Here is a 22601-nt window from a genome sequence, read left to right as displayed (position 1 = left end):
TCTTTTGTATGAGTTTTTATTCTCTGTGTATTTATGCGTGTTGAAGTCTGAGTGGGGAGTCTGAATCAGGCCTGTTATCATACAGAAAAAAACCAGGTCTCTATTTATCATACCAGTAGATTTTTCTATCCATCTAAGAATCATTCAGTATCTCATTCATGCAATTTCTCTATACAGAGTAACATGTGCTGTGAGAACTCTAAATCTAACACCATACTATTAAAACGGTGCCTTAAATATTTCATGCCTCAACTGAAAAAAGACATTACTCTAATTAAAATGTATTTTTTTTAACATTTCACAAAATACAGTATAATAAAATAAATCTATGGTTGTGTGTTACTATTTATGCTTTTATTGACATTTTAGCTCAAAGCGTTGATTTTTGTAAGAGATTAAAATTCATCATGTGAATTGAATGATCAGAACATCTGTGTGTTTTTACTTTTGACCTCACAGAATGTTTGCAATATTAAAGAACAAGCTTCAGTTCAGTCTCTCATCTTCTCATCATTATGTTCTCACTTCAAAAGAACTCCATAAAGATGGATGAATAATGTATTCCCCTGACTGTGATAACAGGCTTTCAGAATAAGCAGTCTCTCTGAACACTGATGAAATGAACAATGTTTTTTAACAAAGAGAGGACTGTCACCCTAACTCTTCCTCTCAATGTTCATTTCTCTTAAAAATGTTCAGCTGTATTACTATATACCAGCTATACTCTTAAACACACACACACACATGAACACACACATGAACATGTCTGCCTATTTTTACCCATCTCAGCCTGTGTTCTCACAAATACACACTCATACACACACACACACACACTGGTGCTGTAATAAGTGGTGAAGCAGATGTATATAAGAGGTTAGTGTACGTCAGTTTATTTTTCTCTGAATGATTCTGATTAAGTAGAGTTTGATGCGTGCACATGTACAGATGTGTTTGGCACTGATAACCTGGTCAGACAAAAGAACAGACAGCTTTACAGGAGACAAATAACACACAGTTACTCATTGACACTAGACATGGGGAATCTGCGCATATTGTCCTCATAGAGACTTTAAAAACACTACATTTAACAAACATCCCTAGATTATTTTACATAAACATACATACATACAAATTCATACGCACATTTCATCTTTAGGAAGCATTAGGAAGAGCTTACAGGGTTTTGTAAATGCTGTCTGTAGTTGTTATTCTTGAATGTGGATCAGACACAGCGAGGAAAGATAGATTGAAATGATATTATTATTATTATTATTATTATTATTATTATTATTATTATTACCCTGTCTGAGAGGGAATGCAAGGATTCTTTCATGGATTGGTCATCTATGAGAGACCATTTCAAACACACAAAACGCTGTGCTGTGCTTTTTTTTTTTTATGAGTGTGTGCTCAATAGAAATGGCCAGTTCTCCTCCCCATCCCCAGGGGGAGTATGTTCCTCAGAGTGTAAGTACCTGGGTCATGTTAGAGACTCACAGCACTGACTGACTGACTTACTGCTGTGCTTCTTTAAGCTTATCACTGTGTGAGGTCATGTCTGTGCCATGTCCAGTCATATCCTCTGAGCTCAGTTAAAGCAAACCTGCACGACAAGTCCAGTTTCATTACAAATGGTTGACTAATCACTTACAAACATTGATAAATAATTTGTGTAGAATTTGTCCACAATTAATTGTTCATTAATGATTGTCAAATAAGTGACTGTTACTATAAAGAATTGCTCTGTTTTCAGGCTTTGTCATCACTCTCTCTCTGTCTCTCTCTTCTCACTCTCACTCTCTGTGTGACTCTATCATCAATCCCCCTGTCACTCTCACTCTCTGTGTGTAACTCTACGATCTCTCTCTCTGTCACTCTCTTCTCACTCTCACTCTCTGTGTGTAACTCCATCATAAATCCGCCAGTCACTCTCACTCTCTGTGTGTAACTCTACGATCTCTCTCTCTGTCACTCTCTTCTCACTCTCACTCTCTGTGTGTAACTCCATCATCAATCCGCCAGTCACTCTCACTCTCTGTGTGTAACTCTACGATCTCTCTCTCTGTCACTCTCCTCTCACTCTCACTCTCTAGGTGTAACTCCATCATCAATCCCCCAGTCAATTTCACTCTGCTGCTCTATCTGAGGGACCTGAAATACACATTTAAAAAAAACTTAGAACAAAGCCCTCAGAGAGAGGTATGTGTTGTTTCCTGTTAAACCATCATTATGACTGAATGAAAGTACAACAACTCCTTCAGGTTGTGCTTTTCAATACCTCTTAAAATCAGTTTTAAAACGTACATTTCTGAGGTTAGTTTTAACGGGGCAACTTTAGACTAATTTTGGGTGATTATGTCCAAACCACTAATCACTAAAGAGCTGTTCACAAAGATTACAAATTATTTCACAGATTACGAAATAATCTGCCATTATCAGCTCGTCTGGAGACTCCTCAGCAGCCACTGTGGATTAAGAGTAATAATCAGATACACACATACACACTCACTTTCAGACAGAAATAAAGGATTGTCTCTGGTTATGAAGAAGTTGCTACTCAAACTGTGCTATGAAAACCGTGCATGTGTGTGTGTGAGTGTGTGAAAACTTGAAAAGTATCATGTGTACTTTTTAAGTATATGTAGTTTGTGAGCACGTATGCCATGTGTATATATATATATATGTGTGTGTGTGTGTGTGTGTGTGTGTGTGTGTTGTTCTTATCCGCTGGATCAGAGAAAGACTTGAGTCTATACTCATTTAAAACAGTCACAATTGTTCTATTTGCAGTCATGGCCTTGACGCGTGCATGTATTCATGTGTGTCTGTGTGCGTGTGTGTGTAAATGTTATTTATTAAAGGGCACTTTTTCATCTAAAGCAGGATTGAGTAGGGGATTTGGCCTAGTATTGCAGGATGGGTCAGGGCTGAGGAGATTCTCTCTCTCTCTCTGTCTCTTTCTCATGTCTTTCTCTTGGCCATGCTCGATCTCAGCATGAGTGTGCACTCCTGGGGAACCTCTGGGTTTTCAATCATGCGTTGCCATAGCCGCTGCTCTTCCCCAAATGAGTCCATCCAGTCTACCTCCTTCCCATAACTTAGACCTGCAACATAAACACACATACACACAATACAATTACCACAGCCACAAAACCGGCGACCAGCTTCCCATAACTCACACCCCCAACACACACACACACACACACACACACACACACACTCACACATATAAATGCACATAACACATACACACAGCGGGAGAAACATACTTAAACACTAAAAACTGTGCTACAATATGCTGTACTATGATGCTTATTAAACAAATAGGTGTTAGCGAGATAGTGACTGAGAGTCATCTCATCACACTGACCAGTCCCTGCTCCAAGACGGACTCCACCGAGGAAGACATTGCTAGCCAAGGGTTCTTTATCCCAGACGGTCAGCTCCAAGCAAACACTGTCCAGGTCACTGGGCTGCAGGCCACAGTAAGTGAAGGTGTGATTCCAACGTGGATTCACAGTGCGTTTCACCACCTCCGTCTTGTGCTTCGTGCTTTTCTTGTCATCTGGTAATAGATACCTAACACACAAACACAAACACAAACACACGTACATATGGAGAAGCATTCCTAGGACTAATGGGTCTGTTGCTTTAATTTATGTGAATTTTATTTGTGTGTGTGTGTGTGTGAGTGTGTGTGTGTGTGGATGTGTGTGTGTGTGTGTGGCGTGTGTGGCGTCTGTGTGTGTGTGTGGATGTGTGTGTGTGTGTACAGGTGTGTAAGTGCGTGTTTCTGAATGATCTCACCCTTTGACAAAGGGGTCTGCTGACCCAGACTTGACAGCTGTCAGGTTCTTTGCCTCTTTGACTAATAGCTCTACCATCCCTCCTTTGGGAAGAGTAATGCTTTTCTTCTTTCCTTTCAAAAAGCCCTTCTTCACTGTAAATAGAAAAAAATCACTCAACACCATTAAGGTCACTGAGGCATGTGCTGTCCTAAAGAACTTGCAATTTATGTTCAAACATAAAAATGTGTATTTTAAACATTTTCTTAAATCTTTATTAATTTTATAAATGTCCAATTTTTTATTATAGTATAGTGTTATTATAGTAGTGGCTATTGTGAATAATAGTATTATATATATAGTGCGGTGTGAATATAGTATTGTGTGTAGTGTTGTGTTGCAATGTGTATGGTGTAGTATAAAATTGTGTGTAGTGTAGTATAGTATTGTGTATGGCGTAGTGGAGTAGTGTGTGTGGTGTAGTGTAGTATTGTGTGTGGTGTAGTGTAGTATTGTGTGTGGTGTAGTGTAGTAGTGTGTGAGGTGTAGTGTAGTAGTGTGTGTGGTGTAGTGTAGTATTGTGTGAGGTGTAGTGTAGTATTGTGTGTGGTGTAGTGTAGTATTGTGTGTGGTGTGGTATTGTGTGTGGTGTAGTGTAGTATTGTGTGTGGTGTAGTGTAGTATTGTGTATGGTGTAGTGTAGTATTGTGTATGGTGTAGTGTAGTATTGTGTGTGGTGTGGTATTGTGTGTGGTGTAGTGTAGTAGTGTGTGTGGTGTAGTGTAGTATTGTGTATGGTGTAGTGTAGTAGTGTGTGTGGTGTAGTGTAGTATTGTGTATGGTGTAGTGTAGTATTGTGTGTGGTGTAGTGTAGTATTGTGTGTGGTGTAGTGTACTATTGTGTGTGGTGTAGTGTAGTATTGTGTGTGGTGTGGTATTGTGTGTGGTGTAGTGTAGTAGTGTGTGTGGTGTAGTGTAGTATTGTGTGTGGTGTAGTGTAGTAGTGTGTGTGGTGTAGTGTAGTATTGTGTGTGGTGTAGTGTAGTATTGTGTATGGTGTAGTGTAGTATTGTGTATGGTGTAGTGTAGTATTGTGTGTGGTGTAGTGTAGTATTGTGTGTAGTGTAGTGTAGTATTGTGTGTGGTGTAGTGTAGTATTGTGTGTGGTGTAGTGTAGTATTGTGTGTGGTGTAGTGTACTATTGTGTGTGGTGTAGTGTAGTAGTGTGTGTGGTGTAGTGTAGTATTGTGTATGGTGTAGTGTAGTATTGTGTGTAGTGTAGTGTAGTATTGTGTATGGTGTAGTGTAGTATTGTGTGTGGTGTAGTGTAGTATTGTGTATGGTGTAGTGTAGTAGTGTGTGTGGTGTAGTGTAGTATTGTGTGTGGTGTGGTATTGTGTGTGGTGTAGTGTAGTATAGTGTGTGGTGTAGTGTAGTATTGTGTGTGGTGTAGTGTAGTAGTGTGTGTGGTGTAGTGTAGTATTGTGTATGGTGTAGTGTAGTAGTGTGTGTGGTGTAGTGTAGTATTGTGTATGGTGTAGTGTAGTATTGTGTGTGGTGTAGTGTAGTATTGTGTATGGTGTAGTGTAGTATTGTGTATGGTGTAGTGTAGTATTGTGTGTGGTGTAGTGTAGTATTGTGTGTAGTGTAGTGTAGTATTGTGTGTGGTGTAGTGTAGTATTGTGTGTGGTGTAGTGTAGTATTGTGTGTGGTGTAGTGTACTATTGTGTGTGGTGTAGTGTAGTAGTGTGTGTGGTGTAGTGTAGTATTGTGTGTGGTGTAGTGTAGTATTGTGTATGGTGTAGTGTAGTATTGTGTGTAGTGTAGTGTAGTATTGTGTATGGTGTAGTGTAGTATTGTGTGTGGTGTAGTGTAGTATTGTGTATGGTGTAGTGTAGTAGTGTGTGTGGTGTAGTGTAGTATTGTGTGTGGTGTGGTATTGTGTGTGGTGTAGTGTAGTATAGTGTGTGGTGTAGTGTAGTATTGTGTGTGGTGTAGTGTAGTATTGTGTATGGTGTAGTGTAGTATTGTGTGTAGTGTAGTGTAGTATTGTGTATGGTGTAGTGTAGTATTGTGTGTGGTGTAGTGTAGTATTGTGTATGGTGTAGTGTAGTAGTGTGTGTGGTGTAGTGTAGTATTGTGTGTGGTGTGGTATTGTGTGTGGTGTAGTGTAGTATTGTGTGTAGTGTAGTGTAGTATTGTGTGTGGTGTAGTGTAGTAGTGTGTGTGGTGTAGTGTAGTAGTGTGTGTGGTGTAGTGTAGTAGTGTGTGTGGTGTAGTGTAGTATTGTGTATGGTGTAGTGTAGTATTGTGTGTGGTGTAGTGTAGTATTGTGTATGGTGTAGTGTAGTATTGTGTATGGTGTAGTGTAGTATTGTGTGTGGTGTAGTGTAGTATTGTGTGTGGTGTGGTATTGTGTGTGGTGTAGTGTAGTAGTGTGTGTGGTGTAGTGTAGTATTGTGTGTGGTGTAGTGTAGTATTGTGTATGGTGTAGTGTAGTATTGTGTGTGGTGTAGTGTAGTATTGTGTGTGGTGTAGTGTAGTATTGTGTATGGTGTAGTGTAGTATTGTGTGTGGTGTAGTGTAGTATTGTGTGTGGTGTGGTATTGTGTGTGGTGTAGTGTAGTAGTGTGTGTGGTGTAGTGTAGTAGTGTGTGTGGTGTAGTGTAGTATTGTGTATGGTGTAGTGTAGTATTGTGTATGGTGTAGTGTAGTATTGTGTGTGGTGTGGTATTGTGTGTGGTGTAGTGTAGTAGTGTGTGTGGTGTAGTGTAGTATTGTGTATGGTGTAGTGTAGTAGTGTGTATGGTGTAGTGTAGTATTGTGTGTGGTGTAGTGTAGTATTGTGTGTGGTGTAGTGTAGTATTGTGTGTGGTGTGGTATTGTGTGTGGTGTAGTGTAGTAGTGTGTGTGGTGTAGTGTAGTATTGTGTATGGTGTAGTGTAGTATTGTGTGTGGTGTAGTGTACTATTGTGTGTGGTGTAGTGTAGTATTGTGTATGGTGTAGTGTAGTATTGTGTATGGTGTAGTGTAGTATTGTGTGTGGTGTAGTGTAGTATTGTGTGTGGTGTGGTATTGTGTGTGGTGTAGTGTAGTAGTGTGTGTGGTGTAGTGTAGTATTGTGTGTGGTGTAGTGTAGTATTGTGTATGGTGTAGTGTAGTAGTGTGTGTGGTGTAGTGTAGTATTGTGTGTGGTGTAGTGTAGTATTGTGTGTGGTGTAGTGTAGTATTGTGTGTGGTGTAGTGTAGTATTGTGTATGGTGTAGTGTAGTATTGTGTGTGGTGTAGTGTAGTATTGTGTGTGGTGTGGTATTGTGTGTGGTGTAGTGTAGTAGTGTGTGTGGTGTAGTGTAGTATTGTGTATGGTGTAGTGTAGTATTGTGTATGGTGTAGTGTAGTATTGTGTGTGGTGTGGTATTGTGTGTGGTGTAGTGTAGTAGTGTGTGTGGTGTAGTGTAGTATTGTGTGTGGTGTAGTGTAGTAGTGTGTGTGGTGTAGTGTAGTAGTGTGTGTGGTGTAGTGTAGTATTGTGTATGGTGTAGTGTAGTATTGTGTGTGGTGTAGTGTAGTATTGTGTATGGTGTAGTGTAGTAGTGTGTGTGGTGTAGTGTAGTATTGTGTGTGGTGTAGTGTAGTATTGTGTGTGGTGTAGTGTAGTATTGTGTGTGGTGTAGTGTAGTATTGTGTATGGTGTAGTGTAGTATTGTGTGTGGTGTAGTGTAGTATTGTGTGTGGTGTGGTATTGTGTGTGGTGTAGTGTAGTAGTGTGTGTGGTGTAGTGTAGTATTGTGTATGGTGTAGTGTAGTATTGTGTATGGTGTAGTGTAGTATTGTGTGTGGTGTGGTATTGTGTGTGGTGTAGTGTAGTAGTGTGTGTGGTGTAGTGTAGTATTGTGTGTGGTGTAGTGTAGTAGTGTGTGTGGTGTAGTGTAGTATTGTGTGTGGTGTAGTGTAGTATTGTGTGTGGTGTAGTGTAGTAGTGTGTGTGGTGTAGTGTAGTATTGTGTATGGTGTAGTGTAGTAGTGTGTGTGGTGTAGTGTAGTAGTGTGTGTGGTGTAGTGTAGTAGTGTGTGTGGTGTAGTGTAGTATTGTGTATGGTGTAGTGTAGTATTGTGTGTGGTGTAGTGTAGTATTGTGTGTGGTGTGGTATTGTGTGTGGTGTAGTGTAGTAGTGTGTGTGGTGTAGTGTAGTAGTGTGTGTGGTGTAGTGTAGTATTGTGTATGGTGTAGTGTAGTATTGTGTATGGTGTAGTGTAGTATTGTGTGTGGTGTAGTGTAGTATTGTGTGTGGTGTAGTGTAGTATTGTGTATGGTGTAGTGTAGTATTGTGTGTGGTGTAGTGTAGTATTGTGTGTGGTGTAGTGTAGTATTGTGTGTGGTGTAGTGTAGTATTGTGTATGGTGTAGTGTAGTATTGTGTGTGGTGTAGTGTAGTATTGTGTGTGGTGTGGTATTGTGTGTGGTGTAGTGTAGTAGTGTGTGTGGTGTAGTGTAGTATTGTGTATGGTGTAGTGTAGTAGTGTGTGTGGTGTAGTGTAGTATTGTGTATGGTGTAGTGTAGTAGTGTGTATGGTGTAGTGTAGTATTGTGTGTGGTGTAGTGTAGTATTGTGTGTGGTGTAGTGTAGTATTGTGTGTGGTGTAGTGTAGTATTGTGTGTGGTGTAGTGTAGTATTGTGTGTGGTGTGGTATTGTGTGTGGTGTAGTGTAGTAGTGTGTGTGGTGTAGTGTAGTATTGTGTATGGTGTAGTGTAGTATTGTGTGTGGTGTAGTGTAGTATTGTGTGTGGTGTAGTGTAGTATTGTGTGTGGTGTAGTGTAGTATTGTGTGAGGTGTAGTGTAGTAGTGTGTGTGGTGTAGTGTAGTATTGTGTGAGGTGTAGTGTAGTATTGTGTGTGGTGTAGTGTAGTATTGTGTATGGTGTAGTGTAGCTGAGTTTGTGCTGTAGTGTAGCAGAGTGCATTACCTTGTACCTGGTCCAGAGGCAGTGTGAGGTTCCTCTCTGCTGGTATATATTTCAGAACCACAGTCAGCTCTCCTTTATACTGCATCATCGAATCCACGTTGCACTCCATCTGTCAAAATTACACAGCACAGTGCTGTAAAACACACAGATTTTAGGACACAGACACACACAGACACACACACACACACCCCGACTCAGTCTGTAGATCAGGACACTATACACACACACACACACACACACACACACATATATATATATATATATATGTATATAGTGTGTGTGTGTGTGTATATATATATGTAAATGTTTTCAAGGCAGAAATGAGTCTTGAGATGAAAGAGTTAGGTGACAGTTGGCAAACACTGGGTGTTGGTGGGTGGTCTGAGGGTATGTGAACAACGGGGTGGGGTCTGGAAGAAGTCTAATGATGGATTTGAGGCCTCTTCAGCTGACGAAGACTCTGTTAAAACAGTGAGTTTTAACAACAACATGTAACTTGTATGCGTGTTTGTAAAATTCACCCTAGGCTGCAGAGTGAACCATTCCTCAATCTGCGTGTCAAACTCCCAGGAATCAAAGGTCAGCTCCGTCTCTCCCAGAAAACTGTTATGTCCAAACCGATCGTAATGCCACACAGACACCTGCAGCGTCCGCATCTCCAGCTGAGAATGACTGACCACGTACTACAGAGACAGACAGGGGGAGGACGAGAAAGAAAGGGCGAGAGAGTAAGTGGAAGGATAGCTCTTTAAATATTATTATCCCCAGCAAATGACCATATTTCATTTTAAACAGACGCACTCCTGTCACTCACCCTCAGGTTCTCGTTGAACACTGGGTTAGTCGTGTTAGATTTGATGCTGGTCTTTCTCTTACTCTGTCGTGATTTATCTGGTAGCAGATACACTTTAACATAGCTGTATCACACACAAACACAAACACACACACAAACACATATTCTCAGTATCACAACATGTAAGCGTTACGTAACCACCTCTCTACAAAATTTTTCACAGTACAGTCAACTAAAGTACAAATTAGCTGATACCTCACAGCTTATGTTTTGTATTCACACGTGTGTATGTGTGTGTGTGCGTGAGTGCAAGTCTGCATGTTTGTGTGTGAGTGCACTAGATGGTGTGTGTGTGTGTGTGTGTGTGTGTGTGTGTGTGTGCGTGCGCATTGTATATGTGTGTACTCTTACGGATCTGTGCGTTGTCTCCTCTCGTCTCCCGTTGCTAGGCAGCGGCACTCTTTGACGAGGACATTGAGAGCTCCTGTTTTATAGCTGTAAGAGATACCCAGCAGAATCTCCCCGGAAACACGGGCGTTGCCATAGTCACCAGACTCACTGTATACACTCATCATACTGTTCAGACTACTCTGGAGATGAGAGAGGAGTGTTTGTCAGACTGTGTTTGCTCGTTATCAAGTGTATTTGTGTGTCTCTATGTGCCCCAGCACAATCAGTATGTATGTGTGCGTATGTGTGTATGTGTGTATGTGTGTATGCGTATGTGTGTGTGTGTGTGTGTGTGTGTGTGTGTGTATGTGTGTGTGTGTCTGGGATGGGGGAATGTTATTTCTGTGCATTGGAAGCTAAGCCTGAAGTTGCTGGACGGTAAGTCTGAAGTTAACTTGTATGTGTGTCCCTGTGTGTCATGCATGGCCATTCAGTCACAAAGTGGCACATAGGGAATGGGCCAGAGATGAGGGAAAATGCAGCAACAAGACACACACACACACACACACACACACACACACAAAGCACTTACAGTCTCAGCATCAGAGTCAGGTACGTTAAGGTAGTTCCACTTTCTGTCAGGAGTGGAGGACTGAGGGAGGAGAGAGAGAACAGGTGGAAAAGAAGAAAAGAAAAGAAGTCTGAAGGTAACACACACGGTTGAGAGATGAGAGAAAGAGAGCAGAAAAACACAGAATGTGACAGAAGAGTGATAGCTGAATCTGACAGTGTGGTTTTATTATTAAGTGCTTTTTTTTGAGAACCCCAATGGAGCACACAGTGCACAGCTGCTGCCTGAGTTCTTCACAACTTTTTGAAATGCAGAGAGCCACTTTACTGCTCACCCACTTCATCTAATAATTAAACCATGTCTTTATTCCGTAAATAAACTGTATTATTCCCTGTCTCACTCTCACAGGTGATCTCCTAGTAGCTTCATAAAACATAACTAAAATTTCTAACTTGAGTTGTACACTATTTTCACATTGCACCATTCAACACATTCGCTGCTCTTACGTGTTTGTTATCAGATGACACACCATTTGGGAAACTATGAGTGTATTATCCGCGCAACGTAAACAAATGGCGACAGCAGCTTCTGTTTGAGATAACTCCCAAACATGAGCCCACACAAACATACACACAAAGCAAACACATTTTACAGTCAGCCAAAACCCAATGAACACAGTCATACTGAGCCGCAAAGCACAAACAATATCTGTGTTCTGAATTTGTGTGTGTGTGCAAATGTGTATGTGGGTCAGAGGGTGTGTACTTATTGATGTTTGTGTGCGTGTGAGTATGAGTGTGAGTGTGAGTGTGTGTGTATGTGTGTGTGTGTGTGTGTGTATGTGTGTAGTACCGTAGACTGGGCGCTGCCAATACTCCTGCTGGTTCTATAGTGAGCTGACATCAGAGCATCTATGTCCTCATCTGACTCCTACAGCACAAACATATGAACTAATCAAATCTTTCACTGATTAAGAACCACTCAATCCCACTCCGATGACAGTTCAACCACCTGCATTTAAAGGGTAAAACATACCCCTTCATTCAGTCCTGGAACCGAGCGAGATCGGCTAATCAGAGAATCCTCAACAGGATCCTCTCCTGGAGCACTGAGGTCTACCTCTGAGCGACTGCGGTCTGAGAGAGAGAGAGAGAGAGAGAGAGAGAGAGGGAGAGAGACAAATTTTAGATTATATTAAGCACTGTAGCTGACTATAAACAATATTCGTAATTATAATACCTAACATTAAACAACATGTCTGCAAAATATTTTTAGGAAAGAAGAGGATGAGTATTGTTTCTTTAGGCTTGAATGGGCAGGTCAGCATGAACTGTATGGGGAAGTGTGGATCTACAGCTCTCAAAGAGAAGAAATGGAACAGAAAACCCCATTTCCTTTCAGAAAGGAAATAACCATGTCCACCACAAAGAAAACACACAGGATGGCCACATGATGCTACACAATACAATTAAATAACTTAGAAATGTAATTATGGTGATTATCATTTGAAAATCAAAGACGGAAAATTGTTAACAGCAAGTTGTGGATACATGGATTTTGATATGTAAAATTTGTTTAGGTTCTCTTGAATATTTTTCAACTTCTTGTTTTATTTGATTCTGTGTGGTAAAAAAAAAGTCCCAGGGCATAAGTACATACATGTGGAAGAGAGAGAGAGAAAGAGAGTGAGAGAGAGAGAGGAAAGAGAGAGAGAGAGAGAGAGAGGAGGGAGAGAGAGAGGAGAGAGAGAGAAGAGAGAGAGAGAGAGAGAGAGCAAGAGAAAGAGAGAGAGCAAGAGAAAGAGAGAAGAGAAAGAGAGAAAGGAAGTGCAGTGGTGGTGCTGAAATGGAGATACCTGATGAAAGTGAAGCTCTGGATACAGCAATAGAGGGTGTGGCTGAAGTCGTTTGGTGGCGCCCATTGCCAGTCCTATCAGGAATACTGTCATAACTGTGAAAACTACACACACTCTCAGCCCCATCAGGCTACCACACACGCGCACACACACACACACACACACACACACACACACACACCGAGTGTTGAAAAGTCCAAAACCAACCAGTGTCTGCTGTTACTTGTTTTATGTCTTGAGTCAGTGTGTGTGTGTGCATGTGCGTGTGTGTGTGTGTGCATGTGCATGAGAGAGAGAAAGATTATGTGTTACCTTTCTCCTGCCCTCTGCGTGTGACAGGCCTGACTGTGTCCTCAGGTTATTTGGCAGAGTCACCACCCCCGATGGCTCTACAGCCAACACTTTTCTGCTCAAACGCACACGCACACACACACACACACACACACACACACACACACACATTAGACACTACCCCAAACAGCTGCACAGCCAAAGAACGATTCTTGAAACACACACACTTACACCATTACATTCAGCACAAATGCACAATTACCCATGATTTTGGTACTCACCCATTCCTCTTGGCCCCATTGCGACCAGTGCTTTTCTCAGACTGGGGAGAGGCTGACCGCTCAGACCAGGCCACAGCAGATCTCTCCAGTCCTGATGGGGAGGACTTCTGGCTGACAGATCCTACATCTTCAAATGAAGCCAGACAAAACCCATCAATGACCAGAATAACTGACTCAAAACATCTGGGTCCTTTAAGATGGCAAGTGTGGAATTACACAACACTGCAATCCTTTGAACTCTTTACAATTTTTTAAAAAGATCATTACAGATCATTCTCTCTCTCTCTGAGGAAAATGATGTAAAGACAGGACCTGTACTTACGATGTTGTAACATGTTCTGTATTTGTAGTGTTATAACATGTTTTGTGTTTGTGATGTTGTAACATGTTCTGCATTTATAGTGTTGTCACATGTTTTGTGATTGTAGTGTTGTATCATGTTCTGTATTTGTGGTGTTGCAACATGTTCTGTATTTGTAGTGTTGCAACATGTTCTGTATTTATAGTGTTGTATCATGTTCTGTATTTGTAGTGTTGTACCATGTTCTGTATTTGTAGTGTTATAACATGTTTTGTGTTTGTGATGTTGTAACATGATAGCATTTATAGTGTTGTCACATGTTTTGTGATTGTAGTGTTGCAACATGTTCTGTATTTGTGGTGTTGTAACATGTTCTGTATTTGTAGTGTTGCAACATGTTCTGTATTTGTAGTGTAGTATCATGTTCTGTATTTGTGGTGTTGTCACATGTTTTGTGATTGTAGTGTTGTATCATGTTCTGTATTTGTAGTGTAGTATCATGTTCTGTATTTGTGGCGTTGTATCATGTTCTGTATTTGTGGCGTTGTATCATGTTCTGTATTTGTAGTGTTGTAACATGTTCTGTATTTGTAGTGTTGTATCATGTTCTGTATTTGTAGTGTAGTATCATGTTCTGTATTTGTGGTATTGTCACATGTTTTGTGATTGTAGTGTTGTATCATGTTCTGTATTTGTAGTGTTATATCATGTTCTGTATTTGTGGTGTTGTATCATGTTCTGTATTTGTAGTGTTATAACATGTTTTGTGTTTGTGATGTTGTAACATGTTCTGCATTTATAGTGTTGTCACATGTTTTGTGATTGTAGTGTTGCAACATGTTCTGTATTTGTAGTGTTGTAACATGTTCTGTATTTGTAGTGTAGTATCATGTTCAGTATTTGTAGTGTTGTATCATGTTCTGTATTTGTAGTGTAGTATCATGTTCTGTATTTGTAGTGTAGTATCATGTTCTGTATTTGTGGTGTTGTCACATGTTTTGTGATTGTAGTGTTGTATCATGTTCTGTATTTGCAGTGTTGCAACATGTTCTGTATTTGTAGTGTTATATCATGTTCAGTATTTGTAGTGTTGTATCATGTTCTGTATCTGTAGTGTAGTATCATGTTCTGTATTTGTAGTGTAGTATCATGTTCTGTATTTGTGGTGTTGTAACATGTTCTGTATTTGTAGTGTTATATCATGTTCTGTATTTGTGGTGTTGTCACATGTTTTGTGATTGTAGTGTTGCAACATGTTCTGTATTTGTAGTGTTGTATCATGCTCTGTATTTGTAGTGTAGTAACATGTTTTGTGTTTGTGGTGTTGTCACATGTTTTGTGATTGTAGTGTTATATCATGTTCTGTATTTGTAGTGTTGTATCATGTTCTGTATTTGTAGTGTAGTATCATGTTCTGTATTTGTGGTGTTGTAACATGTTCTGTATTTGTAGTGTTGTATCATGTTCTGTATTTGTAGTGTAGTATCATGTTCTGTATTTGTAGTGTTGCAACATGTTCTGTATTTGTAGTGTAGTATCATGTTCTGTATTTGTAGTGTAGTATCATGTTCTGTATTTGTGGTGTTGTAACATGTTCTGTATTTGTGGTGTTGTATCATGTTCTGTATTTGTAGTGTTGTATTGTGTTTGTCTATTGCAGTAATGCTCTTGTAAAAGGTGATGAGTGTACAATTGTGCTGTACATGCAGGAGTGCAGTACCATATTTTTGGATGCTCTCTGTCATTTGAGCTAGTCAATAATGATAACGCTGCTACAGATTTATAATATGTCTAAGGATACTTTAGGTAATTTAAATTTCTCAGTTCTGTATCCAGTGTTCATTAATAATTCATTAAAGCACCCTTCATACAAAATTGTAGTTCAAAGCGTTTTACTCGGATGATAAAAGCAACAAAAGCTACAGAAAAGGGAGAAAATACATAAATATCCTCATTTAACTTCATCTTTTTATCCATACTCCCAGTCAAGTCATTTTCAGAGATTAGAGACTGCCAAATCCTTTGTCCTTCCTCTTAGACATTTGCAGACTTGTCTGAGAAAGGTTGGCTCCCAGAGGAAGGCCCATTTCACGCTGATCGACCGTGAGCCATGAGAGAGGTGCTCAGAGGGTCAGCCCGTGATAAAGTGGGGAAAAACACAGAACCATTTTATCTCTTCTGTTTGTGTGCGATGATTAAAAACAGGACGATGTCTTCTACAGGACTCAAAAAGGTCAGAACAATTCACAATTTTGTTTTCTCTAATTTAATATGATGTTTGCTGCTTTGAACAGATTAATATGCCGTTGTATTGATGAGGTTTTGAACAGATTAATATGTTGCTGTACTGATGAGGCGTGTGTGTGTTTGTGTGTGTGTGTGACAGAGAGGGGAGAGAGAGAGAGAGAGAGAGAGTGTGTGTGTGTGTGACAGAGAGGGGAGAGAGAGAGAGAGTGTGTGTGTGTGTGTGTGTGTGTATGCGTGTGTGTTTTGGACTCACCTGCTGGTGTGCTGAGTAAGGACTGTTTGACTACATCACTGCTTGACACAACCTTCTTTTTAAACCTCTTAGACCGCTCCTCCAGGAACCACTCTCCTGTCACCACCCTTAGCTCCCTACAGCAGCAAATATAACACATATTACATCTTTAGGCCTCTACCCAATCAAAAACAATGCTCTCAGCTCCCCAAAGAATTACAGACTACCGCCTTTATTCTTTCAGCTAATCCAAGATAACCTCCACAACCCTCAAACTAATCACAGTGTCTTTACTCTTATCAGACAATGAGATATCGTTGATGAGTATTCAACCTTCATTCAACCTTCCTACAGCACAGTGATCATAACCTCTTTGACCAATCAAAGAGAGAAAGGGCTGGTTCTGTCTTCATTTCTGATAAGATCCACAGTTCTTTACCTGTAGGAAATGACCATGTTAAATGCACAAAATTTTTCATGCTAACATTTCTGAGGAAAACTAAACTAAACAAATATAACAAATGAGAGACAACTTATGCAAAGAAATGGTTGACCAGTTTCTGTCCCTCTCAGAGTTACGTTTTTATCCTAAAACAAGAAGTCTGGTAAAAAAGGAATCTCTGCCTTAAATTCTGCTGTGTCATGCTCTATTTGTTGATGTTCTGCTATTATGGTGAGTGCAAAGGATCAATCCCTCATCTTCTGTTTCAAGGGCTGTTTAAAAGTAAACATACAATGATGGTGAAAAAGTAGGTAAAGAAATTGACAAATTTTTCCTTTAAATTGGGAAATATAGTGAATAACATCCACGAAATTTCTTTTTTTGAAGAAGATGAAGAAGAAATGCATCTATGAGAACAACCACATACATAAACTGTGGAAGAACGTTTTCAGTTTGAATTAAACTGTCCTCTGCTGACAGTTTGACAAACACACCGCCACGTTTTAGAAAAACTTGTGAGATTTGTGAGATGTGAGATTTCTCTACTTAGCCACTGCCCTCAGGACCCTTGGAACCTCTTTGGCCTTGTGTGTGTGTGTGTGTGTGTGTGTGTGTGTGTGTTAATGTTAGTGGCTACAGTTGAACACCCCCACATACTCTGTTTGTTTGTGTATTTGAGTGTGTATGTGTAGATGGAGAAAGCCCTGTGCTTATCTGTATGTAAGTGTGTGTATGTGGCCAGAGTTTGACACTCACGCAGTCTTTGCACAGATGACGCATTTGTTGTGGTTGTTGTTTGGGGGCGTGGCCATGCAGAAGCTGCAGACGCGCAGTTGACAGACATCACAGACGCTGCCTCTCTGCAGAATGAGACCCAGCGCCCGAAAACACACCCTACACACACGCTGCTCTTCGTTGCCATGATTACTGACCCCACGACCAGCACGCTTCAGGTCCAACAACTCATTTTTCAGCTTCCTGTGAAAAGAAATACACGACGCACTTTTCAACAACTGATTGTGTAAAAACACAAACACATTTCAACAAATTACAATACGAATACATGTGAATGTTACACTAGCAGAGCGGTAAAGTGCCAAAATCATCAACGAAATGAGATCATCATAATGAGAAGACCAGAGGGAGACAGCGAGAAAAAGAGAGGTCAGCGTGACCTGCACGCCACAGCAGAGCACACGCTCTTACTTTATGGAAGATTCCAAAACAAAGCCGAAAAAAAAAGTTAAAACACGAAAATGTCAAGACTACTGAAAGGTCTGTAATAAAGAGCGGGGCCACGGCAGCTGTGTTCTCACCTGATGCGTTTCTCTTCTCGTTTGCGGAGTTTTTCATCTTTCTGAAGGACGCTCAGGATCGTGTCTCGTTCATGGTCCAGTAGGAACGAGAGATTGAGAACCTCTGATGTTTTCGCCATGAGCTCTCCGTATAACCAATCACAGCTTTCGCACACTATAACTAATCACAGTCAAAACAGTATGCACCCAAGCAGTAGAGGGCTGCACTCAAGTGTGACAGAGTTCACCTCTCACCTCATTTCAGGTGAGTACTCCTGCAGCTGTCCTGACTGGTACCTGGGGTGGCTCATGTGAGAGATGACTGTTATCTGATTATCCACTCAGGTCGTGTGGGTCTTCGTTTCGCTCCGTCACTTAGGATAGTCCTCATCCATTCTGTCCAAATCCAAACAAGACCCGAGTTTTTATTAATTTATGCATGTCAATGCATGACAATTAAGGCATGACAATCAACCAATGTTTATTTCAAACGTCAGCAACATCTTCATTTACCATAAATAAACACACACACACTAATACACAAATACATACATACATACACACACGTACACACACACACACACACACATATATATATATATATGTGTGTGTGTGTTTGTGTGTGTATATATATATATATATATATATATATATGCATACACACACACAGACCCACATACAGACACACTTAGACACACTGCCGTGCATATAACTTCTGTATATATAACTGCCTTGACCTTATCAGCACTAGTGTTATGTCATGCTGTGTTACACTACTGCACTGCACTATACCTATTACAGTTCATATTACATTGTTTCCAATGTTATCATAAATATTCATTACAAACTCTATATTACTCACTGTATTCACTGACTGCAAATATCAGAGTTATTCTTTGTTAGAGATGATCACAGACAGTTATGACTCAGTTTTCACTGAAACAAATAAACAAAGAGGAATACTTTGTTCTGAAAAATCTCAGGCCTCCAGTGTGATCCAACGCCTCATTAGATGTTTGTGTGTGAAAGAGAATGATCCAAATCCAAAAAGACTTGTCTCACAGCTCTTAGATGCAGGGTGCGATTTTCCTTCAACTACACAAACATTTCACTCATGCAGCACAAATTACACGTTTGGCAACCGAAAGACCATTTTGGTTTAAGGGAGCGTGATGTCTGTTTTGCTGAGCTTTAGAGGTTGCTGGAAATGTCTTAAGTGTGTGCTTTGATTTTTCGGTGTTTTAGCTGGCTGGACACCAGGAAGTAAACTCAGTTAACTGAAACTGTATAAATGCTTTTCACAGTGAGGAGAGTTCACTGAGCGTGAGCTAATGGGAAGAATCACTCATGTCATTCCCCATAAAGACAGACAAATCAAAGGTGACTGGAACGGGGCACACACACACAGACACACACATACCACACCACACACACGCACACACACGCACACACACACATGCACACGCCCACATACACATACACACACCACACGCACACACACGCACACGCATACCACTCCACACGCACACACACACGCACACGCACGCACACGCACACACACACACACACACACACACATGCACACGCACACATACGCACACACACACGCACACACACACACACATACACACACACACATACACACACGCACGCACGCACGCACACGCGCACACACACACACACACACACATACGATCATGTAAGGACACATTTGCCATGTGTTCCTCATAGCTGTTTAAGTGCGGGGGAGCCTTGTACCAAAGCCATCAGAACTGTACAAATCAGCTAAAACTCTTACACCAAAGCTGTCAAAATATCTCTTTTACACAGGGAAAGTGCACAGGTCACTACTCATGCATGCGTGTTCCTCACAATTGCGAGAGGGGGACTGAGTCCATGATGACGTCTCTGTCTGTAAAAGCCACTGATCCAGAATATATGCAACCTTCACATCACTGCTACAGCTATCAGCAGCTTTGCAGCAGTAACTACACACCCACAAACAAACATATATACATACACAGACACATATATACAAATAAATGCACACACAAGAGCACCAATCATCTACCAATCATCAATCAGTCATGTCTGGTTAGAGTTTTACTGTGTGTTGAATGTATTTCGTCTAAATGGCCAAAGGATGCGTGAGCGTGTGTGTGTCCTGACTCACCAGGAAGATATGAAGCAAAATTAATATCCTAATTTTCCGTGCTAGCTATGAACAGACACACAAACCACACACACACACACACACACCACACCACACCACACACACACACACACACACACACACACGGTATGCATACTGAGAGTGATGACGATGTGCAGTGAGAATGTGACTGCACTAATAACTGCTCTAATAAAAGTACATCCCTGTACGCCACAGTGTGTCTGCGCACCCTGTTTCTTTGAAGAACAGTGTTTGAGGGTGTGATCACTGGATCCCTCCCTGAGTACACACAAACACACCTGCAGGTGCACACAAAACCCAAAGCAAACACAGAAACCCTCTCTCTCTCTCTCTCTCTCTCTCTCTCAGCATAGTTTAGTTGGTTACTGCAGTTGAACGCTGATCCAAAGGCTTCATCAACATGCCTTAAAAAAAAAAGAGCAATTAGCACTGTTTCTGACAATGACCCAATTAACACTCCCCGCTCATTAACATTTCAGCTTCATTTTTTACACCAAACAAACATACAGAAGGAAGCAGAGAGGAGAAGAAATGTAGCTGAGGTTTTGGAAACTACAGTCCTAAATCTTTGCCCCCCCCTCCCAACACACACACACACACACACACACACAAAAACACATAGTCAGCATAGACTTGAGAGCATAATGGACTAGAGGCTCATGAATATATAACGAATAGAGAGCGAGTTTCAGGAATACAAGATCTATAGGATTAAAGTACCAGGACAGACAGTGAAAGCATACAGTGAAATGAGGATGAACACCAACCACAACAGCCTTTTAAGCCTGATCCTCCACTCCTGTCACTCATCATGTCACTCATCCTCCACTCCTGTCACTCATCATGTCACTCATCCTCCACTCCTATCACTCATCCTTCACTCATCCTTCACTCATGTCACTCATCCTCCACTCCTGTCACTCATCATGTCACTCATCCTCCACTCCTGTCACTCATCATGTCACTCATCCTCCACTCCTGTCACTCATCATGTCACTCATCCTCCACTCCTGTCACTCATCATGTCACTCATCATCCACTCCTGTCACTCATCATGTCACTCATCCTCCACTCCTGTCACTCATCATGTCACTCATCCTCCACTCCTGTCACTCATCATGTCACTCATCCTCCACTCCTGTCACTCATCATGTCACTCATCCTCCACTCCTATCACTCATCATGTCACTCATCATCCACTCCTGTCACTCATCATGTCACTCATCCTCCACTCCTGTCACTCATCATGTCACTCATCCTCCACTCCTGTCACTCATCATGTCACTCATCCTCCACTCCTATCACTCATCCTTCACTCATCCTTCACTCATGTCACTCATCCTCCACTCCTGTCACTCATCATGTCACTCATCCTCCACTCCTGTCACTCATCATGTCACTCATCATCCACTCCTGTCACTCATCATGTCACTCATCCTCCACTCCTGTCACTCATCATGTCACTCATCCTCCACTCCTGTCACTCATCATGTCACTCATCCTCCACTCCTGTCACTCATCATGTCACTCATCCTCCACTCCTATCACTCATCATGTCACTCATCATCCACTCCTGTCACTCATCATGTCACTCATCCTCCACTCCTGTCACTCATCATGTCACTCATCCTCCACTCCTGTCACTCATCATGTCACTCATCCTCCACTCCTATCACTCATCCTTCACTCATCCTTCACTCATGTCACTCATCCTCCACTCCTGTCACTCATCATGTCACTCATCCTCCACTTCTTTCACACTAATCTCACCTTTCTTTAATTGCTCTCACTCCGCACACATGCTCCTCTCTTCTCTCATGGTCCTCTTACATATTCATGAAAGAAGTCTGAGCTCAAAGAAATCACTTCTGCTAGAGGAGGGATTTCAATGCACACACACACACACACACACACACACACACCCATTGACAGGTTGTTGTTACTCTAAGATGGAAGAGTCCCCCACACCCTTAAATGTACAGTGATAATGTACTGCTACTCAAGCTGCTCTCTCCTGAATCTTTCATGACAGAAACACGTACACACAGGCACACACACACACACATGCGCACGCACACACACACGCACACACACACACACGCACGCATACACGCACACACACACGCGCACACACACACACACACCCACACGTGCACACGCACACACGCACATACACACACATGCGCGCGCACACACACACACACACACCCACACACACACACGCACATACGCACACACACCCACACACACACACACACACACATAAGCACACAAATCAATACTTAATGACAGCTCGATAAAACAGTGATTTTCTGCTCATATCCTACTGGTCAGAGCTAATCATCTGGAATAGGATGAGTTCCCCCCTGCATACACACACACACACGCACACACACACATACACATGCACACACACATGCACACATACACATACACATACACACACACATGCATGCACACGCGCGCGCGCGCACGCACACACACACTCACAGAGGCACACAAATCAATACTAAATGCCAGCTTGACAAAACAATAAACAGTGATTTTCTGCTCATCTCCTGCTGGTCAGAGCTAATCATCTGGAATAGGATGAGTCTCCCACCCCGCCCCCCCACACACATGCATGCATGCACACACACACACACACACACACACACACACACACACACACACACATACACACACACTCTGTGACCCTGAAATCTTAACCTTATCACATGCAGCAGCTGTTACTAGTCAAATGAACCTGGGCTTATCACAGAGAGGAGGGTGTGTGTGCATTTGTATGTGTGTTTGGCACAACATAGATCCTTAACTCTTTACACTACAACTGATTCTCATGTCTTACACAGAAATATCATATCCTGTCAGACATAATCAATGCCAATTTTTTAAAAAGATTTATCAAAGAAATCGATCTATATTATTGTTTTATCCACAAAGAGTTATCTGAATCTGA

General features: G+C 41.3%; 2 protein-coding genes across 2 annotated transcripts in view; one reads left to right on the top strand and one right to left on the bottom strand.

Annotated features, from left to right (window-relative positions):
• Positions 1-428, top strand: part of srpx (sushi-repeat containing protein X-linked) — an 11619-nt gene extending 11191 nt beyond the window's left edge. Inside the window, exon 10 of the mRNA XM_030786437.1 lies at positions 1-428. This exon is cut by the window's left edge and continues 469 nt beyond it. The gene's annotated coding sequence lies outside the window, so the exon portion shown is untranslated.
• A 2533-nt stretch (positions 429-2961) lies between these two features.
• On the bottom strand, positions 2962-17588 carry sytl5 (synaptotagmin-like 5). The gene is made up of 16 exons (XM_030786431.1): positions 17470-17588; positions 16910-17131; positions 15733-15848; positions 12932-13058; positions 12672-12768; positions 12360-12489; positions 11540-11640; positions 11357-11434; positions 10526-10585; positions 9955-10133; positions 9565-9667; positions 9272-9433; positions 8751-8859; positions 3808-3940; positions 3371-3579; positions 2962-3104 (listed from the first exon to the last, which is right to left on the bottom strand). The coding sequence occupies exons 1-16, from the start codon at positions 17586-17588 to the stop codon at positions 2962-2964; spliced, it is 2088 nt and encodes a 695-aa protein (XP_030642291.1).
• Between the last annotated feature and the right edge of the window lie 5013 nt (positions 17589-22601).

This window comes from Chanos chanos, chromosome 10 (assembly GCF_902362185.1).
Source record: "Chanos chanos chromosome 10, fChaCha1.1, whole genome shotgun sequence".
Lineage (NCBI taxonomy): Eukaryota > Metazoa > Chordata > Actinopteri > Gonorynchiformes > Chanidae > Chanos > Chanos chanos.
This window is presented reverse-complemented; position numbering and strand designations above follow the sequence as displayed.